Genomic DNA, 19,726 nt, shown 5'->3' on the forward strand with positions numbered 1-19,726 from the left:
CGGTGATGAGATTATGTGATGGCCTAAGTCTTTGCAGCCACCCCCTCCCCTCAGAAAAAATGGCCCCTTGGCAGCCCAGTCAAATTAACCTTTCAGCGATTCTTGCTATACCTTTGGCGCTATTATTCGTCCGCAATTATTTCCCTTCACGGGTAATATGTTACCAGGTTTGTCACACGATCGAATGACGTTTTCCTCGATTCTGAAGTAAAAACAAAAGCGATTTGCTGTATCAACTCTAAAATTTAACTACAATCAAGGTCACAAATAACTCCTACGTGCCCCGTGTCTCTCCTCACCACTAGTACGTTTTGAGAACCCTACTAGTGCATGGGCGGATCCAGGATTTTTTCTAGGAGGGGGTGCACTCGTCTCTTGCTCTACTTCAACACCAATAAACCACATAGTTTTTTTTGGGCAGAATACCAGTTGTATTAGAAAACCGCAGGTCATCTCGGGAGGGGGGGGTGCGCACCCCCTGCACCCTCCCCCTAGATCCGCCCCTTCATCTCAGGGGGGGTGGGCACCCCCTGCACCCTCCCCCTAGATCCGCCCCTGTAGTGGCGAGGAGAGACGAATGTCCGGGGACCTTGGATGGTCCGCCTGCGATCAAACTTTCTATGCAAGGGTGTTTGCGAAAGGAAAAGATTTACAGGGTTTCACGGGAAACGTAAAAAAAGTTCTATAAAACACATCAAAAAGTTTAATTTGTTTTTCCTCGATTCCTGCTATTTCCCTTCGCGCCTTTCCGGAAAACATAACTGTTTCCCTCGGGAGCACTGTATAGTCACATACTTACTTCGAATCACTGAGCCAACAGGTCATTTTCGTACAAAGGTATCTGAACGAGCAGAGTTCATGTGACTTACAATGAGAAAACAACACATGCTCAAGGGGAGAATAAGAGGTCATAAAAGACCAACGTTCCACTTTTTTGAAATATGCACACCACAACACTCGCTGTAACTTAATTATATTTATTTCTACCAAGTACACTTATCCTTCAGAATTTTAGCGGAAACAGCACAACAGGCTGTTTCCGCCTCCTCACAGATTTGCGATGAAACAAATATGAAAGAAGCCACTTCACAACAACAGCATGATTGACTTGCAGGAGGAGTCTTTTGGAATTGAAAATATGCACCGCAGTTCACTTCGCTCCCTTCTTCTGGGCTGACTTGGTCGTCTTGCCCTGGGTCTTGTCCTCCTTCTCCACTTTCTTGATAACACCAACAGCTACTGTCTGCTTCATGTCACGCACAGCAAAGCGGCCAAGAGGTGGATACTCAGAGAATGTCTCCACACACATTGGCTTGGATGGAATCATAACAATCATGGCAGCATCTCCTGACTTGACAGCTTTGGGATTTTCCTCCAATACTTTACCACTGCGGCGATCTATCTTCTGTAAGATCTCACTGAATTTGCAGGCAATATGAGCAGTGTGGCAATCAAGCACTGGTGAGTATCCTGCATGAATTTCCCCTGGATGGTTCATAACAATGACCTGCATAGAAAGACAAGAATGTGCTCCTTAAATGTCACTTTAACCTCTTTAAGACAGTTGCACATGGTTCAACATTGATGAACGATGAATGCGTCAGCTCTTGTTCAACAAACGTTGTCAGGGTATTATAATTATCTAACTAGAGCAGTAAGTGCAATTTTCAGCTCTTGGCAAGTGATATCTATGGAAATTCAAAGAGATTTTCTTATAACTATTTAGCATATCGAGCCCAACTTTTTACAGATGTCGTTCTTTCTGTATCTGACTGGCTCAAATCCACGTGGCTTATTATTCTTCATAACCAGCCAGTTTTGACCAAAAGTGAAAGAACTTTGGGATAACTGGTAAAATGCATCAATAATAAAATGGGATGGCAATGGAAAAGCCCCAGGCACAAGGTTACAGATGCTCAGTTGCTTTGGTAGAGTTGGAGAAAATGGCAGAAAATTTCATACGTTTTGTGAAGAAGGAATAGCTTAACTAAACAGAGAGAGAACAGCAACCTGAATTTGTTGAGAAACACAAAATGAAGACAAGAGCATCAACCGAGGTAAGAATGTTTAAGGTATTAATTATTTTGAATGAATGTTATAATAATTATTTCTTACAGGAATTGGATACAGCTTTCTTATGATCTAAAGAATCATGTAGATCCCAGAGGGTGTCTTCTGCTGAGGCGGCAGATAACACCCTCCTCAATTACCATGATTCTTTCTATCATACTCAGTTTCATCAAATAATATTATTATAGGGATACACTGAACAGCACAATGCAATGGCCTTACATTTCCCATGCTGAGTGTCTTGCTACCTCTTTCTCAAGAAATAAAGAGATAGAGGTAGAGATGAATAATTGAATGTAGGTTGCTGGACTTTTCAGGCAATTTTCACACTGCAAGGATACTCTTGAATTTTAAGTCGAAGTACTTTTTTTGGTTTTCACTGCAACATATACCATTTAACACCTATTGAATTTATCACTATTGAATCCCAAAGTATGCTTCTTTTATTGCATCATCACCATTTTGCTTTTACTGTAGAATCCATATTGACATTAAATATGGCTGGTGATAGAGTTCCTCATCAATGTACATACGATTTTTACTGTTCTGCTTTATCATGAATTAACGCTTTCAGGCATATCCTTGTTTAACCTGAGGTCAGTTAGCCTTGGTTCAGACGCTGTACTTTTCATGTGCTGAACCTAATTGAATAAGCTCGACTTTGGAGCCACAGTGGCGCGGCATCTGATTCAGACAGTGCACAGTGTGTTGAGCCTAAGTTAATTTCGAAAAAACTTGGACAGACTCTGTCCAACTTGACACTTTTGCCGCACCAGACTAAAACTGCCATACCAAAATTGATTCAGACACCACTCTTTTGCCTCACTTAATTCATCATGTTCGGAACACGAGCAGAGCGGCATCTGAACCAGGCTTTATTTGATCTACTTCATCTAATTTGAAAAAAAAACATTACAAGGGCAGATGGGGGTTGACGAGTTTTCACCAACATACCTGAGCAGTGAAGTTTTTGGCTCCTTTTGGAGGATCGTTTTTGCTATCCCCAGCAACATTACCACGCTTAACATCCTTTACAGAAACGTTCTTAACGTTAAAGCCAACATTGTCTCCAGGCGCAGCCTCTGTAAGGGCTTCATGGTGCATTTCCACAGATTTGACCTCAGTGGAAAGCATTTGAGGAGCAAAAGTAACAACTACCCCAGGCTTAAGGACTCCAGTCTCCACACGTCCCACAGGAACTGTTCCGATACCTTTAAGTAGGTTAAAACAGATTAAGTAAGTCACACATAATTACAGCCTGTTTACTGTAAATTCAACAATCTACCCCACCAGAACATTACAAGCTGACTTGATGCCTTTCTGAACCTTAAACACCTACTGGGTTATCACCATCTCGTCTTTAACTATTAATAAACCCAACCCCTGTTTATGGATCCATATAAACAACTTGTTTGTACTTGTACCAAGCAGGCTGTCTCAACATGTTGTTCATCTCTGCTGCAGTGAGAACATTTTCCTTTGAGTACCTCTTTTACCTTTTGTACTTGTTAAATTTCACTGGCAGGGAGGGGCGAGTGAGGGAAGGACAGCTTTTATGCTAAATTACAGTCAAACCTCCACCGCAATAGCCACCTTGGAGACAGAAGAAAGTGGCCATTATGGAGAAGAGGCCATTATGCAGAGTACAACATATTTTTTGCACTAAGTTCATGTGTACTGTACACTCTTTTTTTTTAATAAGAATATATTTTATAAGAATATCGAGGCTGAAATTGGCCAAGTTTTAAGAATATTTTAAGAATAAAGCTGAGGCTAAGATTTGGAAAAGGATAGATATAATTTTGTGTGTCGAAACATCTGTAAATACAATACAATTTTGTTTTTAACTTAACCGTATAAAATTATTCCTTTCTCTGAACGGCGAAACTAGCTAAAAAAACCTGCACTAGCTATAGCAAAATGTTCAACGCTAATGACAGTTCAATGAACGGTACATGTAATACATATGTACAGTATTCAGCACAAAAGACAAACTAAACCACAAAAAAGTATTATGACAAATTCTTTCCTCTTTAAATAACAAAACCTAGCGAAAACAAAAACAGCACTAGGCTTTATTGAAGAATAATAGAAGAATATTTTCAGCCTAAAATCGGCAGAAAAATAAGAATATTCAGCCTGGGCCGGAAAAACAAAACTTATAAAAAAAAGGAGTGTATCCCATAATGGAAATCCAATCAGAAATAATATTGTATAGAGATAAAACACACAAAAAACTTGAATGAGGTTTTGAATCAAAATGTCCACGTGACAAAACCAGCAGGGTTCGCAACATTCACTGCAAGTATAAAGAAAATTTATGCTTACTTCAGCAGTATAAATGGCGCACAATCCAAAATAGGGTTGCAGCGATTAATCATTGATGTACCTACGGATCAAATTTAAGGACCATTCTTGACTTTTTCATAAGCCGCTAAAAACACTGGCCGTTGTTGAGGGGTTATTTTGGCAGTTTGGGATGCACTTTAGTGCTCATTGCCATTGAAGAGAGGTTTATTCAAGAGTCTATGTGTGGACTGTCCATCGGAGCAAAAAAAAAATCGTTGTGGAGAGGTGGCTGTTAGTGGAGGTTTGACTGAACTTTACATAAGAAACATTGTATTAACCTCCAATTTTGTAGACATCCTGCAAGGGCAAACGCAGAGGCTTATCGGTGGGTCTTTTCGGGGGCAAAATACTATCCAGGGCTTCAAACAGAGTTTTTCCACTGGCATTTCCTTCCTTACGTTCAATAGCCCATCCCTTGAACCATGACATCTAAAAATAAGAAAATAATAATGGTATTTTTTCAATAACTTCTAATGAACAGGTGACTAACACATACTCTCCTTCATTTCATCAGGGCTCGAAATTGCGACTGATACAGTCACTGATACGGCCCCAAATGATATAGAAATGATCAGAAGGGAAACAAAATTTACCTCAAGTTAGCAGGAGGTTGGAGTTTTCAAGGGTTCAAGTTACCGAGGATATAATTACAGTAATGCATGAAGAAGTCCAAGGGAAATTGAGTTTGGTTTGAGTTAGCATGAGGTTCGAGTTAGCAAGGGTCTGAGTTATTGGGAGTCAACTGTACTTTTGAACAGTGCTGCATAGACTTAGGATAAACTCTCTTTCAAGTTTTAGGCCCAAAAAATTGTCCCAACTTAGACACCAGAAAATACAGTATCTTCACGCAGAGGGGTTTCTTGAAAACAGGCCTAAAATTCACCCAGTTAGTACTAATACAGAGCTTTAGCAACCACAAAATCAACAGCAGTGGAAACATCACTTAAGAAGTGAATTTATGCTGTTTAAAAATTCACCACTCTTGTTCTATCTAATCAATTTGCCAAATGTTGCCGATTTTTTCTGGAGTCGAGTCTTTAAGGACTGTAAATAAGTTGAGAAAAATTCTGTCCACATTCTCCATGAAATGTCATTGCTGTAGTCCAGCAATGACAGCAAATAATTGTACAAAAAAGCATGCTGCATGTGCAGAGTTGTTTTTTGTTAATCTTAAGCTATTGCTTTTTTGCTGTTGGGGTTGCAGTCATCGTTGCATAAGCTCCCTATTGCTGGCAAGCTGTTGCAATACATACATTGTCACTTGGCTCCAGCATATTGTCTCCATGCCAACCAGATATGGGAACAAAGGCAACAGCTTTAGGATTGTAACCCACTTTTTTTACATAAGCACCAACTTCCTTTTTGATCTCCTCAAAGCGCTTCTCACTGTATGGTGGTTCAGTACTGTCTATCTTGTTTACACCAACAATAAGCTGCTTGACTCCCAATGTGAAAGCTAACAATGCATGTTCGCGAGTTTGTCCATTCTTTGAAATACCAGCTTCAAACTCTCCAGTTCCAGAAGCAACAATTAACACAGCACAGTCAGCCTAAATTGTTTGAGAAAGAAAACTTTTACTGGTCAAGAACCAATGCAACCAATAAAGTCATACAGTAGCTCTTCCAGACCTCCATTTTCATTGGCCTAAATAAGCAGTAGCTTCTTTTGCTTCTAAGGCTAGGGGTATTGTTTGTGTTGAATCAGCCAAATACAACAATGTGCATTTTACTAGGAGAAATGATTTCGCTTAAAATTCCATGTCAAGAACACAAACAAATTTTACAGTTTAATTTGGTGTCATCCCTACAAAATGTTTACTACTTGAGCTTTTCTCACCATAGCTTACAGTAAAAACCCACAACTAAGAACCTAAAAATTAAGAACCTGTTAGCTTAAAATTGGTCATTTATACCCCCTATAAACAAGAACCTATTTAGCCTAAGAAATTTCAAACAGGTTCTTACTTTCTAAAATCATACTAGTACATTACATGCACAGCTGCATTGCAAGAATCATATTTTAAGAAAAGAAGCAGATTGCCATTGTTGTAAAAATGTTTTTTAAAGAAAAATGAGTGCAAGATATGTAGACTTACAAAGCATACTAAGCAATATGTAGATCAGCACACCATTATGCATTGTTTTTTCTCCAGTATTAAGAACCCATTTTAAGAACCTAAATAGCCTAAAATTCTGTTAACCCTTTAAGCCCTAAGAGTGATCACGGTCAAATTTCTTCTTGTAATAGCAATGCTTTGTAAAACAGAGTGGTTATGAGAATTGCAGACATGATCACACAAGATTAATTTGCTTGATATTTATCAACTTCTCCCCACTACTTCTGTAGGAAATGAATAGGGGCAACAAATGAGAATTCAAATTTTGATCTTCAGGTTTAAAGGGTTAACTACCATTTATATAAGAACCTGTCTAAGCTGACTCCTAAAAGTGTAGGTTCTTAGTTGGGGGTTTTTACTGTATTAATCAGCATACAGTAGAGATTGCGTCTAACATACTCAAGGTGAGACGGACCAATGTGGTGCAAGGTAATAAAAAAAAAAAAGAACACCAGGGAACCAATGAAATGGTTAGCGTTAGGTAGCATCAGCTGAAGCCAGATTGTTTCTTCCACTAAAATTTCAAGAAGGACAACTTAACTGTTCAATAGAAAATAAGATCTATGAACAGAACTGCAATGCCATCTAGGACAAGCTTATTATCACTTATTTTAGCGGGACTTTAATTTCATGAATTTGGAATAGAAATATTTTGCAGGACTTAAATTTCGCGGTTTTGACGAATCATTCACTGTTTTTGAAGGTAATTAAATTTCACAAATCAAGTACACTAGTGCCCGGTTTTTTAAACTTCTATTTCCATACTGTATTTAACCATAATGGCATAGAAACATAAAAAGCAACTGGTTGGAATATTTAACAATAGCAGCAACACTGATACAAGCAACCAAGGCACTATTTAACTCGATGGCGCTGCCAATTAGCTTTTAGATAAGGATTGCCTCAATGTTTTCAAATGGATCTTCAGGCGAGGAGGTTTTCTTTGCTTGAACATTGCTCCATCCTCTTGCAATGTGCTGCTTTTCCACACTGCCTGTTACATGGTTGCAAAGAATATTTTTAAAAGGATAAACCACTGTGGAGCACTTCTGCGAAGTTCTTGAGTTGTAAAATTGTTTTCTTGTCTCCCACGCGTTTTGTGTGACAAGCACACACTTTACCAGGGAGTTTTACAATACAATTAAGAGTACATGTATATATACCTAAAAACAAACCGAGTTACATTGAACACAACACACCCACGGATTTGTGTCTACAAAACACGCAGAGAAATATTTTGCAAGGTTTTTGTGATGTTTTGAGGCCCACAGTTCTTGCTAAGTACCACTAGCAGACAGACAACTTAAGTTACGTTTTCTATAAAGCTCACTAATTTTCGCATCTTTAATTTCCGCGGCACCTTTTCTTTGCGGGACTTTTATTTCACGAAAATAAGTGATGATAAGGTTGCTGCCAAATCCCAGAATATGCATGTATGTATGCCATATCCTATTACAATATTTGAAAGCTAACTGTCACAGTTCGGTACTTAACTTTCTGGTACGCTCTCTCCATAACTGGCACAGTGCAGTTCTGTTTTTTATTTAGTAATTCTACAAAGTTAGTGGGGTTCTGTTCAAGTCTCGTTATGCTGAGAGAATACATTGTGTAAACCTCATTAGGTGTCTATTCGGGCTTCACACTGTGTTCTCTAATGCTAACCCAATGAAATTTTGGCATTCTTAAAATCACATGACCAGGGGGACGTTGCTAAAAGCCAGCTGCCAGCTAATTTCTCCAGCTAAAAAGAGCTTATCACCAGCTCAAATTGAAAGGAAAATAAAGACATGAGGGAATTTTAGAGATGGAGATAAGTAGAACAGCCAGCTTGACTATCCAAAAAGTCTGCTTATCACTTTCTTAGCTACATCCTTGCATGACAGATATTCAAAGTATTCTTATGTACTCATGTGTATTTTTAACATGTGTATTTGCATGTGTACTTCTTGTGTAATTTGCCCACAATATTGCATATCATGGAGGAGACATCGTTGCAAGAAACCCAAGATCTCACAAGCAGGCTAGCTGCCTTTCATACAAACACAACAAAAAAATAAAGAGAAATAATGCAAGAGTCAAGCCAGCCCAACAAAATGGGTAAGCATGCTCAACCAGGCTGACTTGCCTCTTGTAAACGGGGAGGCTGGGTGAAGTGATGCTGCTCTTAAACGGTTTATTTGTGGAACTTGCTCCACAAAATATGAAGCTTAGCACCAATCCTTTCTTTACTCTTCATTTTTATGGCAACCCCCATTTAAGTCCCTATAAAAAAGTTTCGAGTCTAGCACTTGACATTCTCCCTGAAACTACAATATTACTGCAAAGATTGTCTTCAAGAGCTTCTTCTTTAACTGAGTGAAAATTTGTGGCTTACCTGTGATGTTCCAGTGATCATGTTTTTGATGAAGTCACGATGACCAGGGGCATCAATGACAGTTATGTAGTACTTCGTTGTTTCAAACTTCCACAGGGCAATGTCAATGGTAATACCACGTTCACGCTCTGCTTTGAGCTTGTCCAAGACCCAAGCATATTTAAAGGATCCCTTGCCCATCTAACATGGAAAGAGCAATCAATAAAACTTTCAGCAAAGTAATCATAATAGAGATGACTTCACCAGTTAACCAAAACACAAATTCCTCACAGGCAAAAATGTTACGATTGACCAGGTTTGTAGCTCGTCTAGCCAGTAAGTAAGGTCATTTAGCTTGCTGAATTCCCAGTCTTTTACAAGAAAAGATCAATAGTGCCTTCAAAACACTCTTTGATTTCATCCCCAATGGACTGCTTTAATATTGTTGTTGAATCAGAGAAAATGATATACTCATGCTGCCTTTGATTTTAGCCCCTTGTGAGGATGAAATGGATGCCTTCCTCCCCATGCCCAGTTGCTCCCCAGTTTCTCCAGCCTTTGAATGCACTAGCTTCCAAGCTCATTAGCAAGTTTAATAAGTTAATGTATGATTCTACTGAAGATCTTCAGATAGAGCATGATGAAAAAATGTCTCCCGGCCTACAATCAGCAACTTTGGTGCAAATTGGTGATATAATAGAACAACTTTCCACTAACAACACCAAGCAATCCTTTTACATCCTACAATGACTTTGTTCTCAAAATTGTGAATTGAGTCCAATTTAAAAGGGACTTGTGCAGAATACTGTAGTAAGAGCATAACACTCAAGATCTTGTGATCAAATTATAATGCAAAGCCATTTTTTGACAAGTAAACATACTGCTTTTCAATCTCTTTTCAATTTCTTTGCCCTTTTTGCATGACTGCGACGTGGAAATGCCTTATTTCAAGTCTTGCAGACAACATAAACAAGGCGCAGCAAAATTTCACTTCTCTTTATGAAATTGGATATGGTCCCTTGGAATTCAACATGGGTTTGCCTACATTACACAAAGTGGGTAGGAATAATTGGGATGAAGACCGAAAGAGCAAAAATTCATGGCAGGCTCGCACTAAAGCAGCAGTTATAAGCGTAAGCAAATCTGTGAGAGCCGTAACTTGTTTTTAAACAAGTTTTACCTCTTCAAAGTTAGGCTTTATCAAAGAAGCAAACAGCCACTCGCAGTGGTTTCTCTTCCTTAGTTGTGTAGTGTCCAGCCCAGAGAAACCACTGCTCACAGGGAGACGCATAGTAGTAGAGTAATTATAGACATAAATAAACCATTATTTTAGGTTTTTTTTTCTAATTCCAGTGCATTTTTAGGGTTTTAAAGTAATGTCGAAAAATTGTTGCATAACCCTTACAGGGTTTGAGCCAGGCCGCACCATTGCACCAATTCCGCACTGCAATTGGAATTGTCCCTTTAAAAAACGGCCAAGGGGACAATTTGTCCCCTTCAAAATTTAGGGAAAAAACTTGAAAGGAAGCACACACGAAGAGATTTATTTCGGTACAGAAGTTGCAAGCTGAAACAGAACGTGGAAAGTATATTTTATCGCACCTTTAAAGTTCATTCCAAAGTTACGTTTCAGTCACGCTCTACTGCTATTTTTGTCGGAAATCTAAGACAGGACTTCTGATTTTTCGCGCGGTCATGGAGCCGCGACATTCACAAAAACACGAAAATTACCGCGAAATTCAGTAGAAATCTTATCAAATACATGTCTGTACAACATATTTGAAACTTATTTCAGCTATAGGGGCTATTTACTTGCCGTAAACTTGCAAATTTATCTAGGAACTTCGTCACTGAAACGTGCAAACAGATTATGTTGCGAAAAACTGGGCACTAGCCATCATGTTAAAGGCTTTGCCACTGGTTCATTTCTGGAGCGTATTGTTGTTGAAAGAGCAAATGATGACCTCTGTTCGAAAAATGTTTAAAAGTCTGTCCTGATCAGCGCAAAACCGATGATTTCTAGCGAAATTTGCCTTGAAAATTACCACAAAATCGGTCGTTTTTTACCAATTGCTTTTAGGTGAAGTTTGCCCCGAAAACTCCCGCGAAATCGGCCGATTTTTCCGCGAATTTGTCCCTAAAAATCCTGCGAAATTTGACTTTTTCATCCTAGACCTATCAGAAGCCTTGCTTAGAAGGAAGGGTGTACAAATTTCTGTCCCCCTAAAAATGAAAATGTCCCCCAAAATTTTAGCAAAGGGGACAAATTGTCCCCCAGTGATCAAATCCTAGCTCAAACCCTGCCCTTATCTCTTTAAAGGGGCTGTGTCACGGCAGTCCAGTTCATTTTGTTTAATTTTGCCGATTACTCGCCCTCAATCGCTATGACACTTAAAGTAAGCAAAGAAATTACATGTAAATGACAAAGTCAGAGATTCGAGACAAACCAATAGGTCTCCTGAGCATTATTTTTGAAGTTGCAAACTGCAGAGATAAACTTTGAAAAACTGTTAGGCTGAACAGTTTTCAAAAACCCTAATTTTAATGCGTTTCAATCTTCTTCAGTTTTGCCCATTCGTGTCTGTTGTATCTGTTGTGTTTTAATGTTTTAAGCGGTTATTTTTATGTTTCTCGTCGATTTAACGGGCATTTTGTAATTGCCTAATTTAGCTGAATTTCGTGACACAGCTCCTTCAAGTCTGCATGGACACTTTTTGCAAAAAAAAATAATAATACGCATGAAAACGTTGTATGCCAGCATATCACCATAAGCACAAGTGCTACCGAAAATTGGCTCGAGAGACACATGAAATTTGGAGGACATTAGCAGGAATACCTTGGCTTTAATAGATGAAACAGTACGTGACGAAACCTCCCTCAAAAACTACACTATCAGCCTTCACTGTCGCCTACTTGAAAGACGGCAAATGGCACAACACGCGAACAGAAACAAAACTTACTTCTGCAGCCTCTTTCTCGAATTTCTCGATGGATCGCTTGTCAATCCCACCGCATTTGTAAATCAAGTGGCCAGTAGTAGTGGACTTGCCAGAGTCTACGTGTCCGATAACGACGATGTTGAGGTGAGTCTTTTCCTTTGGCATTATGTCGGCTGTGAAGAAATCTTTGCGACAAGATGTTTCTGAAAGGAAAGTGAAAACCATGAGCGTAAAAACGTAGTTCTCACTTAAAACCCCACATTCCCCAGTTCACTTAAAAATTGCAAAGAGAATATTACTGTTTGTCACGCTTTTTTTTTTCACATTTGATATTGAAGTAAATTTTTCAGTCTTTTTAATACATCACGTGTCAGGGAGCATTCGACCCACTCAAAAGCGACTTTCAATGCCCCAAATAGTTCTCATTTCACGAGGTGGGTTAGGCAAATTACAATTAAAAAACGCGTAGTTTTTGACATTACATCCAAGGACCTTGTTTTTGCTATAAAGAAGCAAAAACGTACCGAAAAAAAAGTCTCATTTGAAAGGAAATGGCCACTACAACGCACGCAAGATGGTGAGTAACTTTACCGTTCTAAAACCTGAAAAAAAGCCCAAACTACACGCTTTAAAAGTAAGTGCCATAGAATATCAACATTTTTGACTAAAAACTACTTCTCGATGGTACCGAGAAGGGGAAGATTAAGGAGGGTTAAATGGAATAAAACATGACTTCCTACAAACCTTCGCGTCACTGAGAATCCACGGATAAAAGAGGCCGGCTTTGGAGCGTGGTACGTACTTTATACTCGACTAGAGGGGGGTACTGATATTGACGTCATTACGCCATAATAAGGAGGCATTGTGCAATCTCTGGTACATGAATTTCCGCTTTTTACGCGACATTGAAAAAAGGAAACGGTAAAAAAAGGAATACGTATTTTCTCAAAGAAAGTAAGAGAAAGTTTCCAAGGTCGCAAGTAGAAAAGTACTATTGAAAAAAAGGACGCGAGAAACTCGTGTAAAATTTACTAAGGGTGGATTCATTTGAAGAAAACGCATAAAGCTGTCACATTTGTCCGCTGGAATTTTGATTGTGATTGTTTTCGAGATGAAAAACAATAAATTCCAACGGGCAAATCTATGCTACAAATGAATCCACCTAAATGAGACGATGGCCCAAATTAGCGCTATTGTCTTATTCCTCGCACGTGCAGCGTGCAAAGTTTCGTCCTGCTGAAAGTGCGAGATTCTTTCTTGCTATACTGCAAAAACTGAAACCTCTTGAAAGCACGCAAACAAAATTGAGTATGTTTGTTGTCAAACTCTAGATCTGGCCCTCCATAAAACTAAAGAAAAACAAAATTTGCCTTTTACACTTAACTTCTGGCCCTGAGCTTTGCAAAGTTGCAGTTGCTTTGTTCGAGCTGGTCTTTTGGGAATTTCATCACCCAGTTATTGTGTCCGTTGACATCTTGACCAGTGCAGTTTGATCAGGCAAAACAATTTTTAAAATTTAATCATTTACTGCAATTTGAACTAGAGGAACGAAATTTGGCTTTAATACTAAAACTTGTAGTTTCGAGAGAAGCAAATGACAAAAAAACGGCTTCTAAGTTATGCTCAGCATGGTGGTAGCCGAAAATCTGGACAGCTGTTTTCATTGTTTGTTATTGTCCTTTTAATTGGTATACATGTACGCCACTTGCACATCTACAAAGATGCACATTATTTTTCCCCAAAATTTTACATAACCTTTGATTTTCATTTCTCCTGGGTATTAATTACAGCCGTCCAAAGAGAAACTGATAACAATGCTAATTTATAGAGTAGCCCGCAAGAGCATCCGGTTTTTTTGGCTCTAGTTTCACCCACCGAATAATTTTTCAGAGGCCAGAAGCGACGACCGGAGATACGTCTGCGGTTCGCAGGCTAATTAAGATTCACGTTTACTGACTTTACTCTTTATTTCTTCTACACAAAAATATGTTGTTTCAAGCCAGTTTTAACCAGAGGAACCGTTCGGGACTGTTTTTATCTGCTTATTTTCTATTCTGAGAAATTCTAAACTTGAAGTCTGATGTTTGCCGCGGTAAACGTGAATCTTAAGCAAAATTTTGGGGGGCAAATAAGGTACGGCAATTGTGGCAGATGTAAGATCGTAACTTTACTCCACCCCTACTCACATCTCTGAACGCCTGTTGCAAGAGACTGGGAATGAAGGCTGTTTGTGGTCGCATAGCAACAGAACATCATATGACTTCTAAACTTCATGAGATCACGGAGTTCTAGAACAAAAAGTCAAAAACATTTATATTTTATTGTGTATTAGCGGATGTTTTCCTTCTGGCAGTGAATTATCCTTCTGAAAGCAAGAAAAGGACAACTTGAATACTTAACTGTGCTGGAAATTCTTGTAAATCATGGCGGAAAGGGAATCGAGGGGAATTCGGGCAAAAACCGCGGGTAGATTTCCGGACTCAACATGGCGGGCAGGAACGCCGAGTCTCTATCACGAAAAGTGTGCTCCACAGACTGAAAGAGTGAAGTCTGCTCCACCAAAAACATATGCTCAGAGAGAATATGCCAAGTGTGATATTGTTCGCAATGATGAGATATGGAAAAATCGCTGTCGAAACGAAGGAAATATGGCAAGGAAATGGTATGACTGATCGAATATGATACATTTCAAAATCTTTAAATTTTTGTTTAGGGGGGCAAACATACAGTTGTGCTTTCTTCAGAAGAATGAGAAAAGATATTCCATGTTATTTTGCTTCAAAATCTAAACTCCCGAGGTTTAAACCCTCTTCATTCATATTTCCGGGTTGGTCTGACTTCTTAAATTATTTAATGGCGTCTTGCAGGTTACACTTCTTTCCCTTGAATACTTGAATAGTTTGTAAATGTGTGGCAGATGGTCAGACAGTGCAGTTAAATTGTGGTTGTATAACATCAATTTGACTAGCTGGCGAAAACGGCCGTTTCTCCTTGCTCCTCACCGCTTAGGACGTTTTGCGAGGAGGAACGACTGCGACTCAGCGACAGAAATTCCATACTGATGACGTAAATCAATGTTTACATAATAAATTCGGTAGTTGTGGGGTTCCAAATGCAAATATGTTCAATTTTACGTTTCTCCTGGTCGATTTTGGTAAAGTGTTGTGTTCATTTGCGAACGAGCTCCAGCAATATCCAAATGCTTCTTCTGGAGAAGTATATATACCACAAATTTTGACTGTTTTGTTACAGATTCATTGCATTTATATTTGACCTTTGCAGCCTTTTGGCTTTTGTATGTTTTTTGAAACAATAGATAGAACAATGTAACTACTCTGACGTCCAATCAGCGCTTATGACCAGATTCTGGACAGATTTTACGTCATCAGTATCAGGGCTTCTGATATTTCGCGGGGTCGCGGACTCGCGAATTTCAGGTATTTCCGCGAAATCCCGCGAAATTCCCAAAAAAAAACGCGTAATACCGCGAAATCCGCCTGAAATATTTCCAAATACATGTCGGCAAAACATATTTAATGCTTATCTTGGCTATTAGACCGGTTTTATTCACATCAAACGTCCAAACTAAGCTTGAAACTTCGTCACTGCAACGAGTAAACAACGTCCCAAAACTACCAGGCGTTCTTAGATGAACGTTGCGAAAAACTGGGCACTGACCATCATGTTAATATTTTCAGCATTCGTTCATTTCTTGAGCGAACTGTTGTTGAAGGAGCAAATGATTATCCCTGTTAAAAGAAACGTTTACCAATGCTGGTCATATTGACGCAAAATTGATCGATTTTAGCAAAATTTGCCAAAAAAAATCCAGCGAAATCGGCTGTTTTTTACTGATTGTTTCTCGGCGAAGTTTTCCCCCGAAATTTCCCGTGAAATCGACGGATTTTCCTAAGAATTTGCCCCAGAAAATCCTTTGAAAATTGACTTTTTTCCGCTAAAATCCCGCGAAATCGGCCGATTTTTCCGCGAATTTTGACTTTTTTCTGCTAAAATCCCGCGAAATTGGCTGATTTTCCGCGAATTTGCCCCTGAAAATCCCGCGAAATTTTGCTTTTTTTTCCGCGAAATATCAGAAGCCCTGCAGTATGGAATCAAGACCCAGCTAGATCATGTAGAGAGCTTGATATTAATAGTCCATCTGCGCAACGGCTCCCAAAAGCTTGTTGTGGTATCCTCAGGTTTACAGGAAAATCTGTATCCGTTTCTGATTGGCTAAATTTCTAACAAGTTCTGTGATTGTTGGACATGCTTTATGCAATAATCACACAATACTCTGCAAAGCTAAAAAAAAACGTTTTGTGCAAGTTGCAGCTTGCATAGCAAAAGGCCAAAGAAGTTAAATCTGATTCGTCGGTTTATTGTAATTTATGCTTTCGTATTATAGGTAAAAGGGTTTTGCTTGTTAAGGGATAGAAACAGTTCAACGTTTTTTCCAAAATTGCGAGTTTGAAGAAACTTACTCACGAAACTGAAGAAATGATGATCGAGGACTCATCGAGCAAATCGAAAATTTAGAAGAAGAACTCAGAAACCTGAATAGAATCGAAGTTAATTCATTAGTGTTGAAATGATCGGTAATAACTGAGATTTCCTAGTCTCCCAACAGCAAAGGCCACCACACACCTCTAGAGTACTGCCCTGTGTATTCACTGAAGAGGCTGTAAACAAAAGAAAATTCTGGTTGATTTGTTTTTGTAAGACAAAAGGAAAAAGTTTTAAGCAGTATTTGCAATAGATTCAGTATAAAATTAGCCTTCAAAAACAGCCTATATTTTGCGGTGCCACGAATGGTTTCATGGCAAAATGACATCTAGAGAGCGAGCGCTGTCAAATTCATTACTGATGAGGTGTCACCACCCAGATCTGTGCAGTGGTTATGACTGGTTGAAGTAAATTTACTATTAATAATCAGAGGGACTGCCCAGGTCAAGGTAGTGACACATTACCAGTATGGAATTTTTGTGCTGGCTCCTCAGATGTCATTTCACAGGGAAACTTTTGGTCACATCACAAAATGTTAGCTGTTGTCTCAGGCCAGTATAAAATATTATTAACTCTGAAAAATAATCTGTTGCTGTCATTCAATATTTTCAGGGAAGAAAACTGGGGATTTCTCAAAGATTATGATCTGAAGGGAAGATTCAAGCCACCGAAAGAACTACCAGATAAAGTTAGTGTATTCTCAGACAAAGTTCCTAACACTACAAGTCGACAGTTTGGTCACAGGGTGAAAAGTGCTCCAGCAAGGACAATGCAAAAGTTTGAAAGACTTACAAACTACAGAGTCAAGACCAACAAAGAGTTACTCTGTTATGACTAAATGTATTGCATCATTACCAAATCAATTTAAATATGGGTACATGTAATGAATTTAACATTTGTATTGTTTCTTGACTAACCAATGGGAGGGTCAATCTACTCCTTAAGGGGTACTATGGTGGGTTTTGTAATGCCCTATCCTTTTAATTTGGGCCTGGTTTAAGAAAGATCTTGCCTTCAAGATGATAAATAAATCTGCTTTTAGAAAAAAAGGGCCAATTTAGGTTAATTTTTTAATATATTCCCTTTCTTGACATTTTGTGTCACTGCCATTCTCTAGCTCTGCTCCCCTGAGGGAAGGGTTGGGGGGTGGGGTTCTGAACCAGGTTTTATAAGGGGAGGCTCCATCCTGAGGTCCGACCACTTTCCCCCTTTACCATTTTTGACAGAAAGGTACCCCTTTCACATACTTGTATCGGGCAAAATTTGTACCCCTTTCACATACCTATAGTTAAGAACTTTTTATCCATTTTAAATGGTGTAAATGCACTATCTTCAGAGTATTTTCTCAACTTTTTCATGGCCATAAACTGCATCTCTTAGCCCTGTTGGTCCTGTTACAAACCAAAATGACAGATTTCCCACCCCTTTCATATACTTCAACTAGTAAAATCCCTACCCTTTCATATACCTGAAGCCTAAAAAAGGTACCCGTTTCGGGCGGAGCCTCCCCCTATAGGCCATTATAGGGAGCACCCCTCCAATCTGCACCTCCCTGCACACCTGCTGAGTCTCTATCAAGGTGTCATTGATGTCAGTAATCTAATTATGGAAAAATTATTTGATGTTTGATGTAAATCTTTCAATTATTATTCTCAATATTCTAGCTGAATATTAAATAGTATAACTTAAATTTTACAGTTCCACTCTGGTTGAGGATCTGTAAAATTGTGCACATAAATAATTCAAAATATGTTTGTAAGTTTAACATTATAGGAAAATGTGGTTGTATCAATACTAAGTCATTTAGATTCAAGTTGTTTTGAGACGAACTTAAGCAGTGAAACTGCCCAAAAATTTCAAAAAGTTCATGAACAAGATGAACATATGACGTGAATACTCCTTGTTCTATAAGCCAACTATGCAACACTATTGACACCTCGACTGAATCAACTTGTATTGAAACAACTTGTAATGAAACGCCTTTGTATCAAAAAGACCGAAATTAAAAAAAAAGGAAAATGTATTATATGCTACACAGTAAAACTAGATGTTCTGCTCATGCAAAACACCTTTTCAGAGCTGTTGGACTATTTATATTATTAAGAAAGTGTTTGTATTCAAATGTCTTATGAATGTTCAAAGTTGGGGCTCTGTAAACTGCAATAAATTATTAATTTTGGGCTTGAGGTTCTCAAAGACATTTCAAGCTACCCATTAAAGGCAGACTCTGAGCCTAGAATTTTGTGTTTTCCTCATTCATGCTTTCACGGACAATGGATGTGTGCCATTGGTTCACCATAAAACTAGAGGCTCCCCTGTTGTATAAAATAGTAGATATATATATACTTATGCAGAGCTTTTAATAAAAAGCATTCATCTTTAAGTTTATGTATTTCCAAAGTGTTCTTTGGCATAGGTAGACAATAAATTATTCTGTTAACCACGTGGTGTAGCCATACTTTACTTTATACTTGACTTTATAGGCCTTACTGTATGGGGGAGGGGAGGGTACTTTAGGGTGGGAATGTGCCACTGGGACCCTGAAACCCTTAGCCTAGTTCAGCTGAATTTAGCCTAGAACAGGCTCTCTGTTCACAGGCTAAGCTGAATTTTGCTACCCTATGGTAGACTAAAGTTCCCAAATCCCCCCTATCCTAGAGTAGCTGTTTTCCAGAAACTACTGAGGTCACTAGCACAGTCCAGCCGAAAACAAAACCGATTTGATTTTTTTTAGATTTTTGCGTGGTCATTCCCGCTTTCTCTAGTCTAGACTAAAATCCTCAACCAGTTGATCAGCTTCCTGGAAATGATACCCTATTCTAGACCCAAACTCTCTGATTTATATACCCTATCCTAGAGGAAACTTCTTGAAAACCATACCCTACACCTTCATAGCCCATATATGGTAGTACACCCCCCCCCCCCCCCTAGGACCCAGTCGGGATGGGCACAACAAGGACTCGTACCCACCCATTCTTTTAATTCGAAAGGAGCTATGTCACCAGGAATGGTGGATTTTGAGGGCTGTTTTAGATCAGTTCTTTGTGGACGTCATGACTTAGTTCATCTACCCAATTACAAAATGTTTCTTACAGTTGTGAAGAAGCTATTCAACAAATTTCATCAGGGAGTACTGACCGTAAAATGTCCATCCTTGCCATCCTGTGCAAGAGACGACAGGAAATAATTTCAATGCCTAAATATAGTCTTCAATAACAAAACTGGACCATTGTCAGTGGCGGATCCAGACCTTCAGATAAGGGGGAGGCCCGGTCATCCAGACCCTGAGATAAGCGGGGAGGGGCCCGGTCTCAAACAAATTTTTTTCGGCCCTTCGGACCTCAGTTTGGTCTAAAAATAAGGTGGGCCCGGGTACCCCGGACCCCTCCCCTAGA

The 19,726-nt window shown here is 39.0% G+C and overlaps 2 protein-coding genes across 2 annotated transcripts; one reads left to right on the forward strand and one right to left on the reverse strand.

Moving 5' to 3' along the window:
• Positions 1-957: 957 nt before the first annotated feature.
• Positions 958-12,670, reverse strand: LOC140946567 (elongation factor 1-alpha). Its single transcript, XM_073395694.1, has 7 exons — positions 12,573-12,670; positions 11,850-12,031; positions 8,911-9,090; positions 5,673-5,969; positions 4,698-4,848; positions 3,025-3,281; positions 958-1,507 (listed from the first exon to the last, which is right to left on the reverse strand). Exons 2-7 carry the CDS (start codon positions 11,991-11,993, stop codon positions 1,151-1,153), a joined length of 1,386 nt encoding a protein of 461 aa, XP_073251795.1. The 5' UTR covers positions 11,994-12,031; positions 12,573-12,670; the 3' UTR covers positions 958-1,150.
• A 1,436-nt stretch (positions 12,671-14,106) lies between these two features.
• LOC140946436 (ciliary microtubule inner protein 5-like) lies at positions 14,107-18,775 on the forward strand. Its single transcript, XM_073395562.1, has 2 exons — positions 14,107-14,490; positions 16,944-18,775. The coding sequence occupies exons 1-2, from the start codon at positions 14,252-14,254 to the stop codon at positions 17,167-17,169; spliced, it is 465 nt and encodes a 154-aa protein (XP_073251663.1). The 5' UTR covers positions 14,107-14,251; the 3' UTR covers positions 17,170-18,775.
• The last annotated feature ends 951 nt before the right edge of the window (positions 18,776-19,726 follow it).

Source organism: Porites lutea, chromosome 8 (assembly GCF_958299795.1).
Source record: "Porites lutea chromosome 8, jaPorLute2.1, whole genome shotgun sequence".
NCBI lineage: Eukaryota > Metazoa > Cnidaria > Anthozoa > Scleractinia > Poritidae > Porites > Porites lutea.

Bases quoted from the DNA above. Each gene is read 5' to 3' on its own strand.
- LOC140946567 (XM_073395694.1), bottom strand. From the start codon at position 11,993: ATGCCAAAGGAAAAGACTCACCTCAACATCGTCGTTATCGGACACGTA. The intron at 4,849-5,672 runs GTATGTATTGCA...TCTTATTTTTAG, and splicing joins TGCTGGAGCCAAGTGACAAT to ATGTCATGGTTCAAGGGATG. The intron at 3,282-4,697 runs GTTAATACAATG...ACCTACTTAAAG, and splicing joins GGATGTCTACAAAATTGGAG to GTATCGGAACAGTTCCTGTG.
- LOC140946436 (XM_073395562.1), top strand. From the start codon at position 14,252: ATGGCGGAAAGGGAATCGAGGGGAATTCGGGCAAAAACCGCGGGTAGA. The intron at 14,491-16,943 runs GTATGACTGATC...CAATATTTTCAG, and splicing joins GGAAATATGGCAAGGAAATG to GGAAGAAAACTGGGGATTTC.